The sequence below is a fragment of the Hibiscus syriacus genome, unplaced genomic scaffold (genome assembly GCF_006381635.1).
Source record: "Hibiscus syriacus cultivar Baekdansim isolate YM2019G1 unplaced genomic scaffold, ASM638163v2 tig00110430_pilon, whole genome shotgun sequence".
Taxonomy (NCBI): Eukaryota; Viridiplantae; Streptophyta; class Magnoliopsida; order Malvales; family Malvaceae; genus Hibiscus; species Hibiscus syriacus.
The window spans coordinates 884,996-908,412 of NW_024062734.1; the positions used below are offsets into that span (position 1 = coordinate 884,996).

Here is a 23,417-nt window from a genome sequence, read left to right on the forward strand (position 1 = left end):
AGCAACAATTCTTGGATCATTAAAAGTCAAAGCTATGCAGGATAATTTGGTAAAAACAAATAGGAAAATGGTTTAAACTGAATTTTTAAAAAATAAATTATTTGATTCAAAGCCATCAAAATAATGGAAGAGGTAATTGTTGTTTTAGTTCAAAAAATTAATGAGTTATTTATAGTTTGGTCCATGAATTTTAGCTTCAAATAACCTATCCATTTCATCATTCAAATCACCCCACAACTAGAGAGATTAGAGAATTTTATAAAGAGTTGTTTCTTATTTTATAAAAAGAAAATTTTCATTATTTTTTATAAAAAATAAATTTTTGATGACGTTTACAAGAAAGAATGCATCAATAATATTTCGTATCGGTGTACATTCCATAATCTTCATAGACAATTGTCTTCACTAAAATGAATATATCTTAAAAAATAAATTGTCTTCACTATTGCTAAAACGTTAAATAGGTCATTGAAGAATGATTGTATATCTAATTTACTCCCAAAAACTTTCTAATTTCAATTTTTTTTAAATACCCCATCATCTCCTATATTTGAATCATCTTCCTTACGAAATGAAACCCTACTTAAACAAACTCTCGCCATATCACTTTAACCCTCCCTCCCTCCCTCTTTTCATGGACAACAATGTAACCCTTTTTAGAGCATCTTTTGGAAATTGAAACTCAGTTATATTAAGTAAAACATCTTAGAAAGCTTTAATAACTATTGTGTTCTTTATGAACTGGATTGCATTAAACTCGACTTGTGTTCCATCACTGGTACTTAAATGTTATAGTTAATATCGTTATTTAAATTTGTTATCTAGCCTGATTAAAGAAAATTTTCATAGAAAAATTAAAAAGGGGTTTAATTAATATATAAAAGTTATTGTTTATGCCCAGCTTTGTAGTTTATTCACTATTATGTTCTCTAATGACTTCCGTTTCTGGTATAGACATCTCCCACCACTGGAACATTTCACAATCGTGATGGTCCAGTGGTGAATCATATCAGGTGTGATAGAGAGAATAGTATAGTTTCTTCTTTTACATTAAAGACACGAAATATGGATTCTCAACTACGTTTTTCCAGTGTAGAAGATCAGGTGATTTCCTTCTATCCCAGTTCTATTTTGTCATAAAGTTAAAATTTCTGGTGATAGCTGCCAGATTAATAAACTTGACATGTTTCTAATCCTTCACATATGTGTACATTCAAACTGCATTGGCAGTGACTTACCCTAAACTTGGTTTCCCTATTGACTATATAGTATTCTTGATTGTGCATTACTTCTTTCCATTTCCTTTTTATTGTTATCTTCGGCGTTTTTCAATTTTGTTTATCAAAACCAGTTAAGCTGACTAGTTTTACAGGTCAAGAAGGATATTTCTACAGCTTCCCATGAGATTAGTGCCTTACTTGTTGTTGTTAGATTCTGTTCATTTGAGTTTTTGACGTGGCTTAAGGGGTGAAAACAGCAGTTAATCAATAGAATTGGGGCTGAACAAACGAGTAAGAAATGATATGCAACTTTAGAAATGTAAGTTCATAAAAACCTCTAGTTTCCCTATTAATTCAAAGAAAATAATAAGAATAGTTATGGCGAGGGTTAGTTTAAGTGTGGTTTTCGTTTTTGTGGGGAAGGTGATTCGAATATAGTGGAAGTGGTGTAGTGTTTGGAAAAAAATTGAAATTAAAAAGCTTTTGGAGTAAATTAGATATACAATCATTGTTCAAGGATCTATTTGATGTTTTAGAAATAATTTAGGGGTAAAACTAAATATTAACATTTTTGTTAATGTTGCCACGTCATCTATTTAACGGGATGACAGTGGAATTACTATTTTGTTACTTTTTAAACTTTTGTGGAGAAAACAAAAATTTACTCAGACATTAATGACCATTAGTGTAGTTTACCCTTACTATAACCTAAAGATAAAATAATATAATTATTATAATTGATAAATAAAATGATCTAATTATGATATTTTAAAATGCATAATCCAATTGTAAACTTATTCATACTGCATTGACATGATGTAATTTGGACTTAAATGAGAAAAGACACGAACCTCCTATACAGAGACTATGAGCTTTTCAGAATATCTGTAATAATATTAATTCAGTTGTGTTGATGAGAATAAGTCTATTTGTTAATCGTTGACGATGCACTACTTCTAATTTAAATGAAGAATCGTGATCCGTAAGAGATTGGTAATAAATCAATGTATGAAAGTTAAAAATAAAAAGATAAGATTGGAATTTCCAGCCTTGAAAAAGTGGGAACTCAAAAAAGAAAAAAAGAAGCTGAAGTTGGCTTTGAAAAAACATGAATATGCTTTCATCAGTCACCTAAGTTTAAAACTAAATTGAAAACAATCAAATCTTCGATCAGATTTTGTTGTTGAACTATTTGTTATACCTTCAAAGGTGGTCTCCGAAAACTTTCAAGTCTGCATCAGATCAAATTTGCTGAAACCGCTGGCTCTTTACTGGCCAAGGTCTTCAAATAAACCTCTCATCCCACCAGTGCCTTTGACTTGCCTACACTCTACGGGTACAGACTTTTAATCAACAAAACCTATGACAAACCCACCTGATACGTCAAAATGAAATCCAGAGTTTTACTAACGAATCGACCTAACCTATCAATCTACAAACAACCATAACAATCCCAAGACTAACAAATGCACTAAAGATAACTATAAATACCATCAATGAAGATTGATAAGGGGACTAGAACCCTCATAACTTCCATATCGTCTTCTTCATCATTCATGAAGACTCTCTCCAATACAAAACACCGGTTAGCGGTCGTTCCCTCACCGATTGCGACTCTTTGCACAAATCAAAAGAGATAATCCGTTAACGAACTATAAAAATCACTTCTTGTCATCAACACTACTCAAACTTGAATACTAGTATTTATCCGATACAAGTGTGTTTATCCCCTCCCCAAGATTTTCATGTAGTTGGAGAGGACCGTATCTCCATACCCGTGTATGCCAAACTTGGGTATCTAACACAAACACTTAGAATAAAAGGAAAAACCGAAGTGTTATAGCTTTGTTGTCATGTGATCTTAATCTTTAGAATATGTTGTGTTTAGGTGCTTATTAGAGGCATGAAAATGTTGGGCTTGGGCATGAAGCTGAAAGTGCATTGGAGTCTGTTAGCTTAAATACAAAAGCCATTGAATTTCAGGCTCAATTGATCATTGGCCAAATACCAAGTAATTATTTTTCATAGGTTTTGAATTCAGATATTGAGGAAATTTGGAGTCTCCCTTTTGTTTCATATATGTGTGCTTGTATGATTGTATCATATATGTGTATTTCTCTTCATATCTAATTAAGTTTAAAATGTTTTGTTTTTATAATTTTTGACTGTTAATAGTTTGTATTTTATAGACCTTAACTCGAGCAACCTCCAAGCGTAGGCGTTACCCGTCATCCCCTTGCTCTCCCCTCTTCCCTCATCATTTATTAGTTTCTCTGCCATGGATTTTCATGGCAGGTTTGTAGCAAGACCCTCAAGCTGTTTTTGCAAGATCCACCACTATTTACAATCACAGTACAAATAACAAATGCTTATTTTATAGATGACAAATTGTATAACAGATTCAATTATTTGTGTATATCGAAATGTTTTTTTCCTGTCAATGTAGATAATATCCGATGAATATTAAAATTACTACCCGTTGCAGATAAGATAGAGACTCAGACCTCAATTACTCAATTCTGCATTACTTGTACATACGCGGATGATCAAACTCTTGTTATAAAATAGAGAATATGTTTACTTTCAAAAGGTTTAGGACTTTGATCATTCGAATTTGTACGAATTTGGATATCTGACATATAAAGTAATGAGAAAATCGCCTCAGTGACCAAAAAAAAGTTATAATATACGATTTTAACCAACTTTTTTTGGATTTGCGAAAATGACCAACAAAATCGCAACGCGAAATAAAAATCGCAACGCGATTTAGAAAATCGCAACGTGATTTAGAAAATCGCAACGTTGAAAAGAAAATCGCAACGGTCAAAAGAAAATCGCAACGCGATATTCCAAGAATCGCAATGCGATTAAGAGAATCGCAACGCGATCTTCCAAGAATCGCAATGCGATTCAGAAAATCGCAACGCGATTCCAAGAATCGCAACGCGATTAAGAAAATCGCAACGCGATTCCAAGAATCGCAACGCGATTAAGAAAATCGCAACGCGATTCCAAGAATCGCAACGCGATTCAGAAAATGAGTAAATTCTTTCAAAAGCTATTGTATTTGTTTCTTTCTTAAGAATTTTCTCTAAAAAGATAGTATCCGCGCGGACGTGTCGAAGACACGTATTACCATTACCATTACCACGACCACGACCACGACCACGACCACGACCACGACCACGACCACGACCACGACCCGAGACGAGACGAGACGGCGGCGGCGGCGGCGGCGCGCGAGAGTCCCCCTTGTTCTCTTTCACTCAACAAGGAAATGGGAAATCCAAGCCTTAAATACTCTTCCCAATAGTGTTTCCAATACTATGTGGGATTGAGCATTACTCAACACTTCAAAGAAAATATAGCAATTTTTGTAGCATGTTTCCCGCTTAATCCATATTTAAAAATATTAAAACATTTTATCATATTAAAACTATATATATAAGTTTGAATTGAAATGTAGATATCTACAACTCTTTTAATTCTCTTGATAAAATGTTTTAATATTTTTAGATATGGATTAAGTGGGAAAATACTACAAAAATTGCTATATTTTCTTTGAAGTGTTGAGTAATGCTCAATCCCACATAGTATTGGAAACACTCTTGGGAAGTGTATTTAAGGCTTGGATTTCCCATTTCCTTGTTGAGTGAAAGAGAACAAGGGGGACTCTCGCGCGCCGCCGCCGCCGTCTCGTCTCGTCTCGGGTCGTGGTCGTGGTCGTGGTCGTGGTCGTGGTCGTGGTCGTGGTCGTGGTCGTGGTCGTGGTCGTGGTCGTGGTCGTGGTCGTGGTCGTGGTCATACGTGTCTTCGACACGTCCGCGCGGATACTATCTTTTTAGAGAAAATTCTTAAGAAAGAAACAAATACAATAGCTTTTGAAAAAATTTACTCATTTTCTTAATCGCGTTGCGATTTTCTGAATCGCATTGCGATTCTTGGAAGATCGCGTTGCGATTCTCTTAATCGCATTGCGATTCTTGGAATATCGCGTTGCGATTTTCTTTTGACCGTTGCGATTTTCTTTTCAACGTTGCGATTTTCTAAATCGCGTTGCGATTTTTATTTCGCGTTGCGATTTTGTTGGTCATTTTCGCAAATCCAAAAAATGTTGGTTAAAATCGTATATTATAACTTTTTTTTGGTCACTGAGGCGATTTTCTCTAAAGTAATTTGATATTCTTAAATTTTTGAGGATGGAAAAAATATCCAATGCAACTGCTCGAGATCAGATCTCAGACGAGATATAAATATTACACAAATTCAAGGATAAGCAAAGCTAATTCAACTTGAAACCTCGAGATTTCAATCTCACACGATACTAAGATGAAATTGTGAACGATTGATTTAAAAGAAATTGTTTATTGAATTCACTAGCAGTTAATAATATGAAGAAACCCAGGAATCAGTTTGGACCCAGGGAATTTTGAGATTAGGAATGATTCAATTACTTATAGACATTCAGTTTGTTCCTTTTTATGTATTCAAATATTATAAATTCAAATGATATTATAAAATTTACATCCAATGATTCCAAAATGAATTCGAAAAATGGCCTTGTCAACAAGGCCTGTTATTTGATGTCATCTAAGAATGGTTTATTCATATTATTGTGTTTAAATGGAGCTATGATTTGCTGCACTCAACATTTTTAAACCAAAAGAAAAGCCAAATGAAATCTTAACAGAGTGCATATGCCGTCAAAAGGAGAAAATAAGTCTTCCAACATCAGAATTTACCCAAGTCTAGTTGCTCAATGCTGGTTTCCGAAGCTTCGACTCAAGATTTACTGCAACAGCGTCAATGAATTCTTCCGTATTCAAGTAAAACTCTCTGGTTACCCTGAATTCATAAGACACGCCGAGTTAAAGATAAAAGTTCAGTTTATTTGTGTTTTACTACATGTTAGTTGACATTTAAAGACGACATAAACAAGGTGGTAGGTGGAAGTAAGAACCATCTAATGAAATATCGCATGGAGTTCACTTATATTGTTCCGACTTCATTTTTCTTGAATTGTCTAGTTTTTTACCCCCCAATTGAAAAGGCATACCCTGGACGAGGATACGAGGATATAGTCCTCGAGATATCATCCAAATACATGGAAAAGCTAAGAAGAACATGAATATACTCATATGTAACACATGTCCGTATCAGACAGACACCAAGTCTCCCCAGATCGAATACCATAGAAGATCACAATAGGAAACATCAACAATGGGGGAAAATACATTGAGAGAAAATGCAACATACTTAGGCCCGTGGATTAGAAGGGCAAGATCCTTGGTCATTTTCCCTGACTCCACTGTCTCAATGCAAGCATCCTCTAACTTGTGAACAAAGTCCAGCAACCTGTCATTGTCATCTAGTTTTGCCCTGCAAGCAATTGCATGGAAGTTCAAATGAAAAATGATAAACAGAAAAGATAATAAATGAAGATGATAAACAGAAAATAGAAGAGGATACCTGTGCTCCAGCCCTCTTGTCCATGCAAATATGGAAGCAATGCTGTTTGTACTGGTTTCCTGTCCCTTTTGATGAAGCCTGAAATGTCGTGTTACAGTCCCATGAGCCGCCTCAGCTTCTAGTGTCTTCCCATCAGAAGACAGCTGCAGAATTTGTTATTACAAAGATTTGCATTCAATGCCCCAAATGGAGAAACTAATATAGAAATATGAAACTAAGTCATTTGACACAAACCAACACAGAAGTCATCAAGCCCAAAGAACCAAATCCTGCATACAGCAAACATGCATTTAGACTCCACAAGAAACCGAGATAATTTCAAACTCAAGCATTGATTTGTAAACGATTAAGGTTATTAACACAAAGAAATATATCCATTAGTATCAGTGGGCATTTAAAAAAATGCATGATTTATCATATTAATGGACTCAGTAGGAAATTCAAAAAAATTGCATGATTTATTAATGGACTCAGTAGGCATTTCAAAATAAAAATTGCATGCTTTATTATATTAATGGACAAAGCATATAAGTAAATTATCAGTATCCCTCTTTTTTTGTGTGTGTGTGTGTGGCAGTGTAGGCTAGATATCATTTAAAGCTTTCAACATAAACAACACCTTGAGCAAGTAGATCACTTTGGACGTCTCCATCATAATTTTTGCATGCCCAAACATATCCCCCTTCACTCTTTACAGCATACGCCACCATGTCATCAATTAGTCGATGTTCATACCTAGACATAAAATCCATCAAATATTTACACATATCTAAACAGAGCCTTAAGCATACATTCCCTAAAATGAAAAAACCGAACCATATTGAATGTTCTTCAAACTTGCCCTTCCAGTTTTGTTCATACACTTCCTGAAATATGTCCTTAAACCTGTAATAAACTTCCTAAGATAAGAATTCTACAGTTCTTCCGCAAATAAAAAATCTGAGTAATCTTGAAGAAAAATTTAGTCAAAGATTGTAGAATATTTTTTTTGGGGGGGGTGGACTGAACAAAGAAAACATCACCTGCCATCATATTTCTTCAGAATAGTGTTTTTTGTGCTCAGGTAAAGAGGCCACTTCTTCGAAAAAGCCAAAGACATAGAGGACTCGGCAAAAGCACGAATTGACTGAACAATCACACAAGGATTTATTAAATTAGTTGATCAAAAGAACGCAAACTTATACATGTGAATATATATATATATACATATGCACTGCATTTACATATAATACATAGATGCATACAGATTGGGAAAATGAACAAAAAGTTTACAAACCTCATCCACATTATACATAGCAAGTGCTACACCAGGGCCTTTGAAATTATAGACATCAAGCTCCACTGGCTTGTCTCCGCCTTCTGGGACTAAAATAGAAAAAAAAACAGTAGGAATTTAAGAAATAAGATACTTTCCAGACTAATGCAACAGCACCATTCCCATGAAGGTTAATCAGCTCACCAAATACCATCTTGAGCTTTCCTGGTCCAGTAATCACTGTATCAGTGGCTCGATACTGATCACCAAAGGCATGTCTTCCAATACATATGGGTTTCTTCCAACCTATAACAGGAAGAAAAAATGACAGAAGCTTTCCAAAATATTTCAGTTAACTGTCACAGTCAGAAGAAATCATTACCAGGAACAATTCTTGGTATATTCCTGCATAGGATAGGTTCACGAAAGACAGTACCTACAAAAAGAATCCGCTCTCAATTAAGATGATTGAATATACAAGGAAAATACCTCGGTAAAAATGTTGGAGAAGTACAGATAAGCATCATAATTTAGCCGTTCTAAAAAACACTGGATGTATAGAGAGAGAGAGAGAGAGAGAGAGAATTTAAAATCTTATTTCAGAACACATCCACCAATGACTGCTTGTGGAAGACGAACCTTTTAAACTTCAGGATACTATTTAAACAATTAAAGGAAAATCAAATCAATCCATGCATATGCCAACTATTCAACATTTATCCCTGAAATGAGTATAATGAGAGGTTATTATATGAAAGGCAAACCATTTAAGATGTTTCTAATTGTTCCATTAGGACTTCTCCACATAGATTTCAGCCCCAATTCCTTTACTCTTGTCTCATCTGCACGACACACATAACCTAAATTTAGTTCTATGAAAAGCTAAAGAGACTAAATCACTTAGATACTACATATATAAAAAGCACAAGAATGACTAACCGGGAGTGATTGTGGCGCATTTGATGGCAACATTATACCTGAAGGAAACAAGGATACTCTTTACAGCTGCAGGTTTCAAGATGTGAATAAAGGAAAGATGAATTGTTCAAAACTTCAAGCCTTTGTTTTCCAAAACAATGTAAAACAACATTTTGCACCCATTTGGTCGGAAGGAAAGAAAAGGTTAAGGAAAGTAAACATTTTGATCTAATGGCTAAGCTACATGACATGCAGGGACAGAAGCAAGATTTAATGTTGGGGGATGCAAACTTGGGAACTTATATTAGAAATTTAAGGGATGCAAAATTATAAGATTTCAAGAGGTAGGAAATTAGATTACCACTAGCAAATATAAAAAAGTGCCTAAACTATACCGGAACATGCCCGGGTACCCGACATTCACTCAAATCCGAGAGACACAATATTAAATGTCACCATAAAAAGAACAGAGCAATGATTATGTCTAAAAGGCCTGGTAAAAAGATTACTTACTTTAGAGCTGCTTCAGCACTTTCGACTGTAACTTTGTCATCAGTAGCATCACGATTCAATATCCCCAAATCAAAGTATTTCACCTCCAAATTCAAATAAGGGAATATAAGCTGCAATTAAACAAACAAGTTAACCACTAATTATTAATAATTATGGAAATGTGGAAAGAAACTAAAAAAACAAATCAAGAAATTCATGTTCATACTTTGTCTTTTATCATACTCCAAATAATCTTCGTCATTTCGTCACCTAATTATTACAAATAAAAAAAGAAACAAAAATAACAATTAGAAAAAGCAGAAAATATAATTAAAAACGTCCTGATTTGGCTGTGTTCTAATAAGATTTTTGTACCGTCCATTTCGACAATCGGATTTAGAACTTGAACCCTATCGAAACCGCTTGAAGAAGCGAAACACCGTAAGGAAACAGCGCGTGGAAAGTGAGAGGAGAAAACGACTCGGTTGTTGACGAATCCATTTCTGAAGAATCTAGAAGGAAGGAGAGAGCTAGGGTTCTTATTTCTGAGAGCGAGAACTGAAGAAGAAGAAGAAGAAAACGAAGAAGAGAGCATCGTCGAGGAGGCGGGTGAACAAGAGATAGCACCAAATCGGACTCGGAGAGCCTGCTTTAGCATTTCTTTCTTTTACTGTGCGTTTAAACGCGACGCCTCTCATTTTAAAGAGAGCGTTTCGCCGAAACGTGCGCACTGGCACGAGGTTGAGGAAACTGGAGTACTGGACCGCTAACTCAACCAGTCTGAAATTCTTTTCAACAATTTAAATAAAAGGTTTAATATAAAAATAAATGTCCTAAATTGTATTTTTTTATTTAAGTATTTACATTTTTTTATCAATGTAAGTATATAATATTTTTAACATTATCATTTAAGTTGTGCATATCTTCATAATCGTTAAAAAATATAATTATTTAACATGTTTCATATTTATAATTTTTTTGAAATTTTTATTTTTAAAAAATCTTATTTTTTAATTCTAAAAAATCCCTAAAATTCTAAAAATCTTAATTTAAAATTCCATTACTCATGTTGATTGCTACCCTAGTTGTTAGGAGTGTGTAAAAAAAATCCAAGCCTACCAATCTGATATGTTGATCTGGTGATCTACTCTGAAATTTTGGATATCTAGTTTATTTTTTTGATTTTTGAATAATTTGGATCAAATATCCAAGAAAAAAACATATAATTGCACCGGATAATAAATAAGTTAAATTCTAATTTCGAATTATTCGATTTAAAAATAAACATTTAGAGTTTAGATAGGCTTTAGCTCAATAATTGAATAACATGCTAACCCACTAAAGTTGTAGCCGAAAAAAAATTAGAATATTTAATTGTTTATTGTGTGTCAATAATTATATATATATAATGTAGTAAAAGTATAAAGTATATTGCATAAAGTTACGAAATATAAAATTTAAATCTAATTTTTTGTCAATTATATTTTACATTAAGATATGAGTATTCGAAAAATTGGATATTTGATTTTTTTTGATCTGATGTGAATCATAATTTTAGAACTTTTAGTGAATATAAAACTTATGTCCTACATGAATATGAAGAAATAAAAGTAAAAAATTTAACAGACCGATCAAATAAACTTACTTCAAATATTTATCATTAACTTAATAACTTTTCAATAAAATGTTAGACATAATATGTTATTTTTAATACAATCAAATAATCAATCGATTAAATTGATTACCTTTCCCTTATTTTTATAAACAAATGTTTAGACGAAATATATCCTAAACTGAGATATGTTACCGCAAAAAACAAAATACAGCGAAATAAACACATATTTAAACAACTGAAAAAAGAAAGCTAAATCTAATATATTTATATACCACCCATCAAAAGTTGCACCATTTCTCAAATATAAACCTACCAAAATATAAGAAAAACTGAAACCAAATATAAGCAAAAGTTAAGATTCGTTTTTAAAATCTCACTCTCCATTCTTCTTCTCCCTCCTCCTTTCCATGGCAACTTTCTTAATCATCTTCTTCTCAATCGTCTTCTCCATACGACCTTGTCGTGCCGACAATTGACTCGACCTCGTTGCGCGTTCGTGCGAGGCTGCGATGGTGAAGAGCGAGGATGATTACTTGAAGAATTACGAGTTGATACCCCAACACAAGGGACCGGAAATGTATCGGAACAAGTTTGCATTTCACGAAGCCGGAAACCCACCGGATAAACTTTACGTGTTGTCTCAATGCATGGATGATTTTTCAAGCGTTGAATGTGCTCAATGCTTTACGAGGATCACTAATATTTTGCAGGCATGTTTTCCGGCCACCGGCGGTCGTGTTTACCTCGACGTTTGCTTTATAAGGGCTAACAATTATAGTTTCTATAGGGAAGTCACTTCATATGCCGATAACAAAGTGAGTTTCTTTATATATATATATATATATATATATATATATATATATATATTCCTATATCAAATGTTTTTTTTATTTGTATTGATGTGAATATCTTATGATTTCGTAAATTTATTACCTGGAAGTTAGAGATGTAGCGATGATGTCGAAACCAGCGACGAATTCAAGATGGTTTTAAAAAAAATGTTGCCCAAGATGGTCCACAAGGCTCCCTACAGCAAAGGGATCGCCTTGTACAAGGAGTCGTGGAACGGAACCACCGTCCACGGGATGCCTCAGTGCTGGAAGATATTGGACAAGGACATGTGCTCCTCCTGTCTCGCGGATGCCATCGACCTCGTCTACCGCTGCATGCCCGCCAAGGAAGGCCGTGCCCTCAACGCCGGCTGTTTCTTACGTTATTCAACTTACGAGTTCGCTCACAACACCTCTGTCGCTGCAGTTCGAAGTTAGTTTCATTCACTTAAATAAGATATACAAGAGTTATTAATTAATTAAAATTACTATCGTTTACTAGATCTATTGTAGATGCTATAGTATCATTCGTAATTTACATCCTTATCACGGCGATCGTCTGCACGTTGGCCGTCGCGGTCGGCTGCGGTTGGGGAAAATGGCTTATAAACAGATGAATCCTCGACGTAAATGGAAAGGTAACGTTAAGAATCCGAACATAAATCGTGATACATGAATTTTGATTTTGTATGTCACAACACACAGGAAAAGAGGTGGACTTCGCCGCACTGGATCAGGCCATGAAATTCTTGCAGTTCAAGTTGTCAACTTTAGAGAAAGCAACCGATTGCTTCAATAAAGCTAACAAGCATGGCTCCAGAGGATATGGTGAAGTATTTAAAGTATAAACTCGAATTCGAATATCTTAATCCTTAAGCTCGAATAGCTCGATCGAGCACATATAATCGATTTTGAAGTCGAATATATCGAGCTCAATTCGTGTAGGGAACATTACCGGATGGAAGAGAAATCGCAGTAAAACTTTATATGTAAATGGAAGGAGCGGAAGCAGAGAAATATACAACGAGCTGGAAGTTATCAGTAAAGCACAACATAAGAACTTGGTTCGTTGCCTCGGCGGTTGCTTCACCATTATTGAGAACTTCCTTGTCTATGAATACCTTGCCAACAATAGCCTTGATTGCATCTTATTTGGTAAGCTACCTTATCTTTAGTTAATTTCGGACCCGAACGTGAGTGTCGGAAGTGTCAGAAACGAGTGTCGAACATAAATAGTTCAAGAAAACAAAATGATATGATACAAAATTTATGTTCGACACTCTTATCTGATGTATATCTAAACATGAATACGAGAATATGATATGAACATTTTCGATACTAAAACAAAATGGTGACCTATGGAAGGAAGATCCCGAGAAGAAGAAAGGGTTGGATTGGGAGAAAAGGCAAAAAATCATAACGGGAACACCCGAAGGGTTGGAATATCTACACAGAGGATGCGAAGTTCGGATCATTCATAGGGACATCAAGGCCAGTAACATCTTGTTGGACCTCAAATTCCGACCGAAAATCACAGATTTCGGTCTCGCTAGGCTATGTTAACGCGATACCGATAAGATTCATCTCGTCAACAACACCGTCGCCGGCACTTTGTAAGTAATCAGTATATGTTTAACATTTTATAAATTAAAGAGTCGGATTAACATAATTCGAATATCTTCTGATTGACTTTTGTAGCGGATACATGGCTCCGGAATACATAGCGAAAGGAAGATTAACAAAGAAAGTAGATGTTTACAGTTTCGGAGTTCTAATGCTCGAAATCATCAGTGGAGTGAAGAACACCAAAATCGAATCCGATAATTATTTCGAAACATTGGTCACCGATGTAATCACAATCTCACATCTTTCTTACATTTTTTTTGGAATCATCACTAATCTTTTTTATCCTGTTTTTTTAGGCATGGAAGCATTTTCAATCAAACACAACAACAGAAATCATCGATGAAAGCTTGCATTCGGAAGATCAAATTGAAGAAATAAAGAGAGAAATTCATCTAGATTTCATAGTTTTCGAGTAAAATCCCAAGTCAATGATAATAATTTTCCAGGAAAATCCCAAACCAATGATAATTTACAAAGTCATGATCATCAAGAAAACTGTAATTTCTAACAGTGGCCATTGCCTTTTTCTTTTTTTTATAGTCAGGATATTTTTCTTTTGTTTTTTTAGATTGCCACTCTCAAGATTTAGGAATTTGGATTTTTTTAATGGAATTGAAAAAAAAACGTTAGGAGATTTTTATTGAATTAAGTTTGGATTTTGTATAAATATAAAATTTTAATATATAAAATAATTATTTTAAAAAATTAAGAGATTATTATTGCATTTTCTATTTCACCAAAAAATACTAAGAACTCAACAACTCTAATCTAAAAAGCTTCAATCTCCTTTAAAACTAAACAATAATAATAAATTTCTCTTCAACATTCCTTTAAAAATAAAGACACAAAAAATCTAAATCATAATCAAATATATAGAATCTTTATTTACAATATTGTTATGTTTATAATACTAACAATAATTTTTTAATATTTATAAAATATAATTTTTTTAAACTAATAGTATCATTCAAATACTTTTCTATATTTTCTTAATATATTTCGTTAGATACTGTGAATAAAAAGTGCTTAATGTTTGGTAAAAGGAAAAAGAATAAAAAATTCAACTCCTAAAATTTGACCTTAGTATATAATTGAGAATTAATTCATTTTACGTTAGAATTTAACATATTAATATCATCTAGTAAGATATAGACACGTATTATCGTCTTATTGGTAGAAAAGATAGGACAAATATATTTTGTAACTAAGGAAATTCAAACCAGAGGACTTTGGGAAGTAAGTCCAAAGTCTAACCCTTGAACCAAACTAGAAATTTATACGAAAAATAGTATTTAAGTTAGATTGTGATTTTGTTTTCATCTTAAAAAAACATATCTTAATAGTCATGAATCAAACTAGCACAATCCTCATAGAGAAACGAAACAATTTGTTCTGAGGGGCATTATTTTGGCCTAATTTAGTCAATTCATATGCTACTTGATTACCTTCTCGAAACACATACACAAAATTCAACATCCATTATTGAGAAACCAATCGTCAAATGTATTACAGTAAAATTGAAGATCCAATAACATTCTCATGCTCTTAAATTATTTTTGGCAACATCCTTCCTCTAATGATCTCTACTTTTTATTGGTAATGTGCATAATCCTACATCGAGTGGAAAACGACTTATAAAGGGGTTTGTCTAAAGCCTTTCTTTCCTCCCTAATTGAATAGTGGGGGTAAAGATCCAACAGATATGTGTGTCATTGTTGTTACTCAAGTTGATCTTTTCCGATCCATTTATACTAATTAGGGCTGTGTAACGAGTCGTGTCGAGCTCGAGTATTGTTGAGCTCGACTCGATTCGAAAACTCATGAGCCTAAAGTTTTAACGTACGACTCGAAACCATGAATTAAAGTTCGAAAAAGCTCAAAAATTTTTAAACTTAACTCGATTGAAGTTCAAACTCGAACCTAAACCTTAAATACATTAAAATCTAATCGATATGTGAATTATTTTCAACAAACGTCAAACGTAATTTTTACGGTACAAATAATATGTGAATTATTTTTATTCATCTAATCAATACTAACGTTCTATTTTGTAATAGTATTATTCCAAACAATTTAAAAACATACTATTATTATTTTAAGTCGAATGCAATAAATAATTTCGTATCCAATCTCTTTAAACTCGGATCATTTGATAGCATCGGTTATTAATGTTGATCTTAGAGATTAATCATTTTCTTCTAACAACTTGAGGTTGATTATGTCCACTTTAATCCACTAATATTTATGTATTAGTCATGCTATTTTCAGCATTTTTATGAATAAGAACTGATGTTTTCTTTGTGATTAGCTTCAACTTTGGAAAGATGTCTCGAAGAGAAATTAAATTCAAAAGTAACTTTTGCTCTTTGAAAGAAGGTTCACTTAAAGTTGCATTTAGTTTTTATTCTTCCTCGTATTTATATTTACAATGGTGAAATACTATTATGTGCTTTTAGGTTATATTAAAAGGTTAAAATAGACACAATTTACTCATCTAATATTAGTTGTGGAGTTAAAAAAAAATCATTGACAGAGAATAACATAACACTTCATTTTACGCATCATGTTAAAATCAGTCCCTCGACATTTATCAAAATGATCATTTTGGTCTATATGATTTTTGGAGTATCTTAGACCTAGTGTTTTATTTCAGGGTAACAAGACTCCTAACATTTGACATGATAGTCATTTTGACCTTTATTCTTTTTTTTAGAATATTTTGGTCATCAACGTTTCATTTTAGTGTAAAAGACTTCAATTTTGTAACTTAAATTATGTTTAACTAATGGTTTCCATCTATAGAGGAGGTTTTTTACTCCAAAATAAAACGTTGGGGGACCAATATACTCCCAAAAAGTAAAAGTTAAAATGACAATTTTAATAAATATTGAAAGAGTAATTTTAACATTATGTCTTCAGTTTAGTATATTTAATTATTAGATAAATATTATATGCACTATCATTAGAATGAAAATTTTATAAGTAAATTTAGGATGTTGTCATTGTCTAATAATAATAAAAAAAATAAAGGGCTCATAAATGCATCGTAAATCCCTCTAGTGAAGCTTTTTATTTCACATATAATAATTATCTATATATATATATATATATATATATATATTAACGCGTATTTGTATTAATTTTATAATATATATTAAATGTAATCGGATGTGAATAAAACTTACAATTAGTGTATGGAAAAGGGTGTGATTATTGTAAACATCTGTTGGCAGGATGGGTGGTGTAGTTTATCCAATAAAGAAAAAGGTGGAAATGGTGGTTCGATTTTGGTGGATGTGAAAGAAAATTGACACGCAAAATCAAGTTGGCAAAGGAAAGTCAAATTTGTCACCCTAACTTTGAACAGGCGATTTACTCTATTTTTCTTCAATATAAAGAAAAAGGTGTTGACCAGAAAAACAGGGATGCTCCTTCCGCACCCCAGGAACAAAAGGGATGTCGGTACTTCTTGCGCTTTTATTGTCGTCACAAATATTTATAAATATTAATTAAATATATAAATATTTTTTTATAAAAATATATGGTCTAAATTTTCATAACATATGTACAATATTTCAACAAATTTTTTGTATTTTTGTTAAAATTCTTTACACTTGTCATTTTCGTGCCTCACAATAATTGAAAGAACTTAAAACACATTTAAATATCTGATATCTTGAAATTCTGGATGATATAGAGGAAACATCTTCGAAAGAAGGATTTTAAATATCTAAAATTTCTTGGTAAGTCATGACTAGTTAATATGATTTATGAGAGGCTTACATGATCTGTCATAATCAAATCCACGTCACCTGATCGAATTCGTTTAGCATGCTATCATACTAGTAGCCATTATATTCTTACAACCGACACACGCACTAATGAATCTCTATGTAACCTCTCGATGATGACCGATAGAAGGGATGCGATCTCAATGAAACCGTCTCATCTTAACTCTTCTATGTTTTATCTCTTTATAGATACATGATTCATTGACACTAATCAACAGCTAATTTTTCATTGGTTGCATTTTTATGTTCAAAACATAAAGGTTGAAGTACCAATAACCATCACAATCTACTTGATTCTATTAACAAATGATGCAATAAATATGAAACACCGTATATCGAAAAATAATTGAAATACACCCTTAAAGATTAAAAAACCAACATCACTTTTCATTTTTCTCCTAAGATCTCCTCTATCTATTTGATTATTATTTGACGACATATACAAATTTAGCCTACTAGACTTGCATATTCGGGCAAAATCTTATCGAGATAATTAGAAAGTATAAATTATGATCGTTGAAAGATCGATACATAATATTTAAATACAAAAAATAGTGTGAGGTTGATAATGTACAAAGTCCTCTTAAAAAATAAATAATAGAAATAATAAAATATTTTTATTAGAAAAACAATTGCCTTAAAAACAAACTGTTTCATAAGGCATTGATTAATGTGTAAGGAACAAGTCAAAAAGACCCAAATTTCAATCTTCATGATTACATTATTTTCTGGAAGAAAATGATCAATGGAAATAATTTCAAATTTTAAAAAAATTATATAATAAAATATCTAAAATTAAAGTAAATTATATTAATAATCATCAATATATTATTTCTTTTATATTTCGATCATTAATATTATTACCCATCATTAATATTATTTTTATTGTAATCGTCGATATTTTTTTTATTTTTTGGTTTGAAGAAGGGGATTTGATCCTTAAACCTCTTATATTAGTATTCAGAGTCTAAGCATCGAGTTAGACTAAAAATTTATTAGATTTTTATTAAAATTTATATTTAGATTATACTATGTCATCTTCTTAAGATTATGTTAAAAATGTAAATGGAGTAAATTGGATATGTAAATTAATTTTAACGATTAACAACTAAAATAATAAAATATAAATATTATTTTTTAAAAATAATTGTGTAGTTTATCTTGTTATTATTTTATTATATATTTTTTAAAGAAATCATTAATTTTATTCAAAATAGGAAATATCCTAAATTATAATAAATATTTACTATCATAATGGTAAATTAAGCAATAATTTCCTATAATTATTATTCGAACAAACTAACAACTTAAGATCACATAAGGACCATACAAATAAATATTAAAACCTAACTAATAAAACTCGAACAAAGATAGATACAAATAGATCTGATCGCATCGGCAAACGAACCTTAAAAGGAGATCAAGCTACTGAAATATTACTGACAAACCGTAAATCAGACTCGAGCGACGTGAAAAGTTATCTACGAACACATAACGGGTTTACAAATTTAATCCGAGGGTCCAAAGCAGTGAAGATCAACAATATAACATATAAACGTCATCTTGATCAGTCGTGGCGATGTTAGATCAACCATTAGAAAAATATAAGTGAAAACAACAACCAAATGACCGAAAAACGTGTCAAAAGACAAAAAAATATAACATAAAGACATATGAAAACGTGACATACAAACAGACTTGTTAAAAATAAAAAACAAAAGAAAATAAAGATGTAATATAAGAAAATGAAAGGACAATAAAAAATATTGATTGTCGATAATCAACATTAAAATTAGTGTCATTATTGATCAATAAAAATAAAAATAAAAGAGATAAACGGCTTACTAACAAGGGAAAACTATAAGAGAAAACCAGAAACAAAAGAATATTAATTGCTGATATGTAAAGTCTTGATTCTTAAAGGATTGAAACTATTTGTTGATTATCTTTTATGTGATGGTATTTAGAATATTCCTTTCACATCTTTAGACTGCGTCAATTAACTTTGTAGTTTATAAGTTGTCTTTTTTTCATGTTGTCTACTGTGATTTTTAAATTATATGACACAGATTAGAATGTCACATTTTTATAAGGACTAACAATGAAAACGATTGTCAAATTTAGGGTTAATATGTACATTGGACAAAAAATTAAGGTCTATATTGTGAAAATTCTCTAAGCTTAAGGACTAAAAGTTATTTTTATCCCTCTTTCTATTATTTTGAATAGTGGTCGTCTGCCTTTTTCATTGTTTTCCATTCCAAGTCTTCGTTTCAGTTCAACGTTAAACCATTTTGAGCTTTCAGCTTTGTCTCAATGAACCATCTTTTCTTCTGCTCAAAAGAGACAAAAGAAGCCAAGGAAAATTCATTTGATTGGTGCAGAATTTCTTCTATGATCTTCCTTTCCCTGGAAATATATGGAAGCTTTTCAGCGCCCGAAAATGGTCAAATTTAGCCTCCCTGAGGTTAAAACCACAACCTAAAACTCAGCTTCAAACACCACCATCTTCCTTGTTCTTCGTCTCTTTCAGTTCCATCCAACAAAAACTAAGTTAAAACCCAGGAAAAATTAAAAAGAAGGAGAATTGAAGGCTAAGCATGAAATCTATTGGGTTTCAGCCTTAAAAAATTCATACTGGAGATGGGTTTTCTTGATTTTCTTTTCTTTTCTAATTCCCACGTCTTTCTCTGATCCAAGACTCACGAACGCCGGGCTTTTCTGCGGCGATTCCCAGGCGCCAAACGGGACGAATTACGTTCCGAATTTCACTGAATTGATGAAACAGTTGTCAAACCAGATGAACGACAATCACTTTGCTTCCTATCATCTCAACTCCACGCCTCCGATGTATGGATTGGCTCAGTGCCACGAAGATTTGGACCAAACCGATTGCCTCCTTTGTCATGCCGAGGCAAGGACTCGAATCCCGCGTTGTCTTCCTCGCTCGGCTCGAATCTTTCTCGACGGTTGCTTCTTGCGTTACGAATATAATCGGGACTTCTTTCACGAATCCTTTTCGCCAACTTTCGACACCGTAAATTGCAGCTCCAACAACGCAACAACAGTCGATCATGATCGCAACATCAGGATGATTTTGTTCGGTAGAAACGTCGATCATGCGGTCGGGAACGTAACGAGTATCGCTTTGAGAAGAAATGGATTTGGAGTGGTGGGGATGGACGGAGTGTACGCATTGGCGCAGTGTTGGGAGAGTCTTACGCCGGAAGAGTGTCGGCAGTGCCTGCAGAATGCGTCGGAGACGGTGAGAAGATGCGTTCCCAACGATGAAGGCAGAGCTTTGAATGCAGGGTGTTATTTGAGGTACTCCACAAGTAGATTCTATAATGAAGGAGCAGATTCTGAGGGCCATCATGGTAAGTCTTCTGCCATTTTCTTCATTCTTTTGAAGATTTTGAGATTGATTTTAATGATTACAGTGTGTTCTTCTTCTCTTTTCCAGGCTATTCAATCGGAGTCATCATCTCAATCGTCTCGGCATCGTCTGCATTCGTAACACTTTCAGTTTCAGCAGCTTATGCTATATATGCAAGATTATCAAAGAGGAAAAGAGGTACAAAATTATATACCAATGGTGTTCCGTTTCCAATTTTATGCATTAGTCCTCTGCTCTATATGAACCATCAAATTCATTTCCCAGAGCTAAAGAATCTCAGCCGAATTTCGAAAAGGTTCGACCGCTCGGGTTTGAAGTTCAAGTACGAAACTCTCGAGAAAGCAACAGATTATTTCAGTCCTTCAAGGAAATTAGGCCAAGGAGGAGCTGGTTCAGTGTTCATGGGGATTCTTCCTGATGGAAGAACTGTAGCTGTAAAGAGATTGATATATAATACCAGACAATGGGTTGATGACTTCTTTAATGAAGTAAATTTGATCAGCATAATTCAACACAAGAATCTGGTGAAGCTTCTTGGTGCAAGCATTGAGGGCCCTGAAAGTCTCCTGGTCTATGAATATGTACCCAACAAGAGCCTTGATCAGTTCCTTTTTGGTAATGTTTTGCTCTTTAATCAATTAAATTCTAGTGCCTATCTCAAATGTGTAAATGATTTTAGTTTTCATATGCAGATGAGGAGAAGTCGAAACTTCTAAACTGGAAGCAGAGGTTTGATATCATCTCCGGAACGGCCGAGGGTCTTGCTCATCTTCACGGAGGAGGTTCTCACATAAGGATAATCCACAGGGACATTAAGTGCAGCAATGTTCTTTTAGACGAGAATCTCAATCCGAAGATCGCCGATTTCGGTCTCGTTCGATGTATAGGTACCGAAAAGAGTCATCTTAGCACCGGGATTGCTGGAACACTGTAAGTTTAGAGAAAGAATTATCTGATATCACATATGATATTTCCATTAAAGCGTTCTTAAAAACATGGTTTCGGGTTTTCTTGCAGCGGATACATGGCACCGGAGTACCTCATTCGAGGACAACTTTCCGAGAAAGCCGACGTTTATAGCTTCGGTGTACTTGTTATTGAGATTGTATGTGGTAAAAAGAACAGCAGCTTCACAAAGTCCCTTCTACAAACAGTAAGTTCCCAAGTTTTATTTCGGATTAGTACATTTTGTTGCTCTTAGATCACTGAATTTGACATCTTCTTAAACCTCAGGTTTGGACACTTTACAAATCAAATGCAATGGATGAAGCTGTTGACCCTTGCATAAGAAATGAATGTCTGCAAAACAAGCCCCCGGTGTGCTTCAAATTGGGCTATTGTGCACACAAGCTTCGGTTCTCTTAAGACCATCTATGGCGGAAGTGGTTCAGATGTTAACTGGTACAGATTACGAGATTCCGATGCCGAACCAGCCGCCATTCTTGAATGCTAATGTGCTTGGAACAGCAACTTCATCAGGATCATACAGCACAGACAGTTTCATATCAAATGCTTTGAGAAAAATTCAGGGTTCGGGTACTTCCTTTTAATCTGCCGGGAGTCGGTAGTTCGGATTAATAACATCCGAATCCCGGACATGACAGAGTTTGGATCCAGGTATATGCTTGAATCCCACATGATCATGTAGCAAAAATTTTGGAGGTCAGATGTCATACTGTACTTATTGTGGAAATGTAATTTTGTTCTTTGTAAATAATTAATTTTAGGGTAAATTATGTATTTAGTCACTAATCTATTTTAGTAGTTCTATACTGATTATTCAACTATTTTTTCTCAAAATCATTCCTAACGTTACATTTTGATTCTATTTTAGTTACTCATCTGTTTATTTTTTAACAACTGGTGACTAAAAGAGAACCAAAACGTAACATTAGTTTTAATTTTTTTAAATAAGTGATCAAATAGAACTACATATATAGATAGTAATTAAATACATAATTTACCCTTAATTTTAATTTTGTTGTTTTTTAGGCAATAACTTTGACTTCTAGGTTTCATGCTCTTTTTTATTATTATTTCTTTTCACACCATTGTTGGACAATTACAGAAGTTATGAGTGAGTGCGGTACATGCTTGAGGACCTATTTGCAAAAAAAAAAAAAATTAAGGTCCGTTTGGTTACAGAAAATATTATTACACACTGTCTGCAAGGTTTTACAGCAAAACTGAAAAACAACCTAAGCCTACAATATGCACTAGTAGCAGAGCCAAATTGTGATGCACATTAATGTCAAAATTCGAACTTCTCACATAAGGTCCGTTTGGTTATAGAAAATATTTTTTGTTTTTTTGTTTATTTTAAAAAAAAAAATTTATTTTTAGTTTTCCAAGAAATAGAAAACATGTTTTGTTAATAAAAATAAAACTTATTTTCAAAAATGAAAATAATGAAAATGTGTTTGGTACTCAATTTTCTAAAATAAAAATAAACAAATAATTATTAAATAGTTAAAATAAAATATAAATATTAGAAAATATAGTAACAATAATATAATATATGATTAAATAAATGAAAGTTTTGAAATAAATAAAAAAGATTACAATCTTTTTCTTGTAAAAAAAATAATTAAATGTGATACAAAAGAAATAGCTATTATCACAAGTTATCATAAATTTTAGATTCTCTAATTATATCATAAATTTTTGCAAAACATATATAAACATCGTTGCTATACAAAAATCTTCAAAGTACGAGTTATGAGTGACAAGGGAAACTGTTATGACCCTAGGATATTAGAGAAGAAAATTAGACGAAGAATTGAGAGAATTAAGATTAAGGAGAG

At 33.0% G+C, this 23,417-nt stretch overlaps 2 protein-coding genes and 1 pseudogene across 2 annotated transcripts; 2 read left to right on the plus strand and 1 right to left on the minus strand.

Annotated features, from left to right (window-relative positions):
* Positions 1–5,786: 5,786 nt before the first annotated feature.
* Positions 5,787–10,042, minus strand: LOC120125206 (isocitrate dehydrogenase [NADP], chloroplastic/mitochondrial-like). Its single transcript, XM_039143688.1, has 16 exons — positions 9,730–10,042; positions 9,581–9,624; positions 9,376–9,485; positions 8,884–8,921; positions 8,709–8,786; positions 8,327–8,380; positions 8,149–8,250; positions 7,966–8,054; positions 7,712–7,815; positions 7,506–7,574; positions 7,309–7,424; positions 6,924–6,958; positions 6,690–6,832; positions 6,477–6,599; positions 5,939–6,065; positions 5,787–5,875 (listed from the first exon to the last, which is right to left on the minus strand). The coding sequence occupies exons 1-15, from the start codon at positions 10,010–10,012 to the stop codon at positions 5,969–5,971; spliced, it is 1,485 nt and encodes a 494-aa protein (XP_038999619.1). The 5' UTR covers positions 10,013–10,042; the 3' UTR covers positions 5,787–5,875; positions 5,939–5,968.
* Positions 10,043–11,478: 1,436 nt separating this feature from the next.
* On the plus strand, positions 11,479–13,841 carry LOC120125312 (annotated as a pseudogene).
* A 6,065-nt stretch (positions 13,842–19,906) lies between these two features.
* LOC120125246 (cysteine-rich receptor-like protein kinase 42) lies at positions 19,907–22,178 on the plus strand. Its single transcript, XM_039143726.1, is given in 7 exon segments — positions 19,907–20,593; positions 20,680–20,790; positions 20,878–21,228; positions 21,306–21,543; positions 21,631–21,766; positions 21,847–21,915; positions 21,918–22,178. Coding segments are annotated over 7 exon segments (1,749 nt in total). The 5' UTR covers positions 19,907–19,995; the 3' UTR covers positions 22,164–22,178.
* The last annotated feature ends 1,239 nt before the right edge of the window (positions 22,179–23,417 follow it).

Bases quoted from the DNA above. Each gene is read 5' to 3' on its own strand.
- LOC120125206 (XM_039143688.1), bottom strand. From the start codon at position 10,012: ATGCTAAAGCAGGCTCTCCGAGTCCGATTTGGTGCTATCTCTTGTTCA. The intron at 6,959-7,308 runs GTGTTGTTTATG...TGCTGTATGCAG, and splicing joins AAGTGATCTACTTGCTCAAG to GATTTGGTTCTTTGGGCTTG. The intron at 6,066-6,476 runs GTATGTTGCATT...TTATGAATTCAG, and splicing joins CTTCTAATCCACGGGCCTAA to GGTAACCAGAGAGTTTTACT.